Source organism: Anopheles aquasalis, chromosome 3, assembly GCF_943734665.1.
Source record: "Anopheles aquasalis chromosome 3, idAnoAquaMG_Q_19, whole genome shotgun sequence".
NCBI lineage: Eukaryota > Metazoa > Arthropoda > Insecta > Diptera > Culicidae > Anopheles > Anopheles aquasalis.
This window is the reverse complement of record NC_064878.1, coordinates 43,921,564-43,924,063: the sequence shown is the minus strand read 5'-3', so window position 1 is coordinate 43,924,063 and position 2,500 is coordinate 43,921,564. Positions and strand designations below refer to the sequence as shown.

General features: G+C 48.7%; 2 protein-coding genes across 2 annotated transcripts in view; both read right to left on the bottom strand.

Annotated features, from left to right (window-relative positions):
* The window catches only part of LOC126574669 (lambda-crystallin homolog), a 1,896-nt gene extending 813 nt beyond the window's left edge, over window positions 1-1,083 (bottom strand). Inside the window, exons 1-3 of the mRNA XM_050234995.1 lie at window positions 915-1,083; window positions 729-775; window positions 1-314 (exon numbers count right to left, since the gene is read on the bottom strand). The exon at window positions 1-314 is cut by the window's left edge and continues 65 nt beyond it. Of these exons, the coding sequence (XP_050090952.1) occupies window positions 1-314; window positions 729-772 (358 nt within the window). The 5' untranslated portion in view covers window positions 773-775; window positions 915-1,083. The remainder of the gene's footprint in view (window positions 315-728; window positions 776-914) is intronic.
* Window positions 1-2,479, bottom strand: part of LOC126574670 (alpha/beta-tubulin-N-acetyltransferase 9) — a 4,168-nt gene extending 1,689 nt beyond the window's left edge. The window contains exon 1 of the mRNA XM_050234997.1: window positions 2,379-2,479. The gene's annotated coding sequence lies outside the window, so the exon portion shown is untranslated. The remainder of the gene's footprint in view (window positions 1-2,378) is intronic.
* Between the last annotated feature and the right edge of the window lie 21 nt (window positions 2,480-2,500).

The window sequence follows — 2,500 nt, the reverse complement described above, 5'->3', positions numbered from 1 at the left end:
GTATCGTGTCGGGGCCCACGAAACCATCGACCTCACCGTACAGCTTCTTTTTAATGTCCAAACGCTCTGGGACGCACTCCTGCACGTACAGGGCACCGGTAATGGCCGCCTTCAGGTTGTCCGTACCGCTGATGCAAGCAAATTGTTCCGCTGCTGTAAGTGAGCCACGTAGTAGGCCTTCCTTTTCCAGTTTGTTCAGCTCGCGCTCGGTTTCCACGAGCGCCTTCGAGACGATGTCCGGGATGATATCGTAGATCGTGACCTGATAGCCAACGCCAGCGAAAAGCATGGCCCAGGAGCGGCCGATGAGTCCACTAAAAGTACCCGAGGGGTCGGGGGCGGGGGAGAGGATGTTATTAAATGGACCACTCTGAAGTGTAATGCATTATTCCTGCCCCAGATGATAACCGGCAGCCAATCGAACTCCGTCCCTCCAATGATGACTCAATGAGGAAATGCCCTTCAACAATCCGTGCAATCACAACGACTGCATGAGGATGACCTTGGGAGAGCGCAACTGCAAATCAGTTGCACTTCCCCGTTCCACAAAACGCATTCGCCGCCACTGGACGTTGATCCAAGGCAACCGATTTCAAACAATGATAAGCTACTAGGATAACCGAGTACTAGATGGTTGTGATGGTGCTCCAAGATGATTAATGAATGTGAGATGAAAGAATTGTAGTCGGTGCGATTGAAGAAGAGATCTCGATAAATCCCTCACTTACCTTCCAATAATGGCCACTTTTTCCTTCTTCATTTTGGTTGCCATTTTCTTGTGTAATCCGGTTTTGCGTGCAGAAAGGAAACACGATTAGGCGATTGACTATCCAACCAGAGCCTTTACTCAATCACTTGCAGTGGGGATGGAGAAAATAGAAAGGCAACGCGTTCCGGTATCCGGGAATACAAACCACAATCGAAACTGATGGATTTGAATCTGAACCCGAGTAGTACTCCCTGCAAGCGACACACCCTTCACTGAGCTTGGTCTACGGAATGTGCACGGTTGCGACAGTAAGGCGCAAGCTCACGAAGATATGTCCTACCACGGTCAGGGGATGGCGTTGACTGATCGATCCGGGCCAGCGTTCGCCCGAACGAAGATAACTCGATGATGCCCGCGGTGGCTGCCATCGGTGGGAGGACGGAACGAGGCGCGAATGGCGCGATGTTCGGTCCTATAATGCGGGTCTCTCGAGTGAGCTTCGCTCTCGAGTCGTTGTTAGCCGCGAGCAGGTCATCGGTTTACGTTTGTTTTTTTTAACAAACGCGAGCGACGCGAACCCCGCCGGGCCTGCCGGTTGCCTCGGATGACATGCTGATGGTCAACTTGAGGTCGTCTACGGAACAACAGCGGCAGCAGCATCGACGACGCGCACCGGGCATACCGGTCCGTTATGTCAGCAACGATCGCATTCGATCAATCGGGGTCCGCCTGCTTTGCCCGCAATATGTGGTCTCCAAGCGACATAGCGAGAAGCCGTTTTTTTATTGGTTGGAATGGCGTGTTGAAGGAAACGTTTGTGAACGTTTGTCCACTTGAAAAACGTCCTCCTATAAACAGCATTCTCCAGGCGCGAAGGTGTATGTTTGAACGAGGATAAGCAAACAAAACACCTACTGCGGGGCGTACGATAAGCACTGATAAATATATGGCCGTACACTGATAGCATCATCGTAACCCTTAGAGCATCAGTGGAAAGGGTAGTTCAGTTGATACAACTCCAAGTCACCAGCGATCCAGATGCTCGTAGCAAGCGCCGGAGATAAGCAGTAGCAACCAGATTCGAAGGGCCGTGTGCGCATGCCAAGTGTTTGTTATCAGCGTGCCGGCCAGGAGCATAAAATGCACTCATGCGAACCAATTAACCCCATCTCTGGCTGGGTTCAATGCATTCGAAAAGTGGCCCAATTCCGCGGTGCCACAGTCTTGGTCTTGATCTGGCGTTATTTCATGGCTCAATGAATTGCTTGACGGAAGGCAAGATAAGACGGTAATTATAATTGAATTAGGTGACAACTTCCCGCGTATTAGAATCCGTTGAGTACACCAGCTACGCGCACGTTTACCGGTTGATGGACAGATGAGGGCCCAGGGGCAACTGATATGAGATAATCTGAAGAACGCTGATAAACTGCGGGTGCTTTTTAAAAAAAAAAACAAGCCGATTCTCGGGACTAATAGAACCCTTGGAAAGCAGTTTCCTGGGATAATGTAACTTTAACTACTCTGTGGGATAGTGGGATACAAATCCAACAACTAAGCGCTTTTTTGGTAAACAGAAAAACTGTTTAAAAGAACACGTGCGCCGCTTTCTCTTTGGACAAAAAAGCAATTAACGAACACAGGAAACATAATTTGTAAGATGACTTACTCTTTTATCGCCCTGAGGAATCCTTTATCAATTTAAACTAACTAAAAACTACAAACCACTAATTTTTAACACTAAATTTGGCTTTGTTTACGTTTTCGTTCTTCGCCGAAAAAAAACATCTA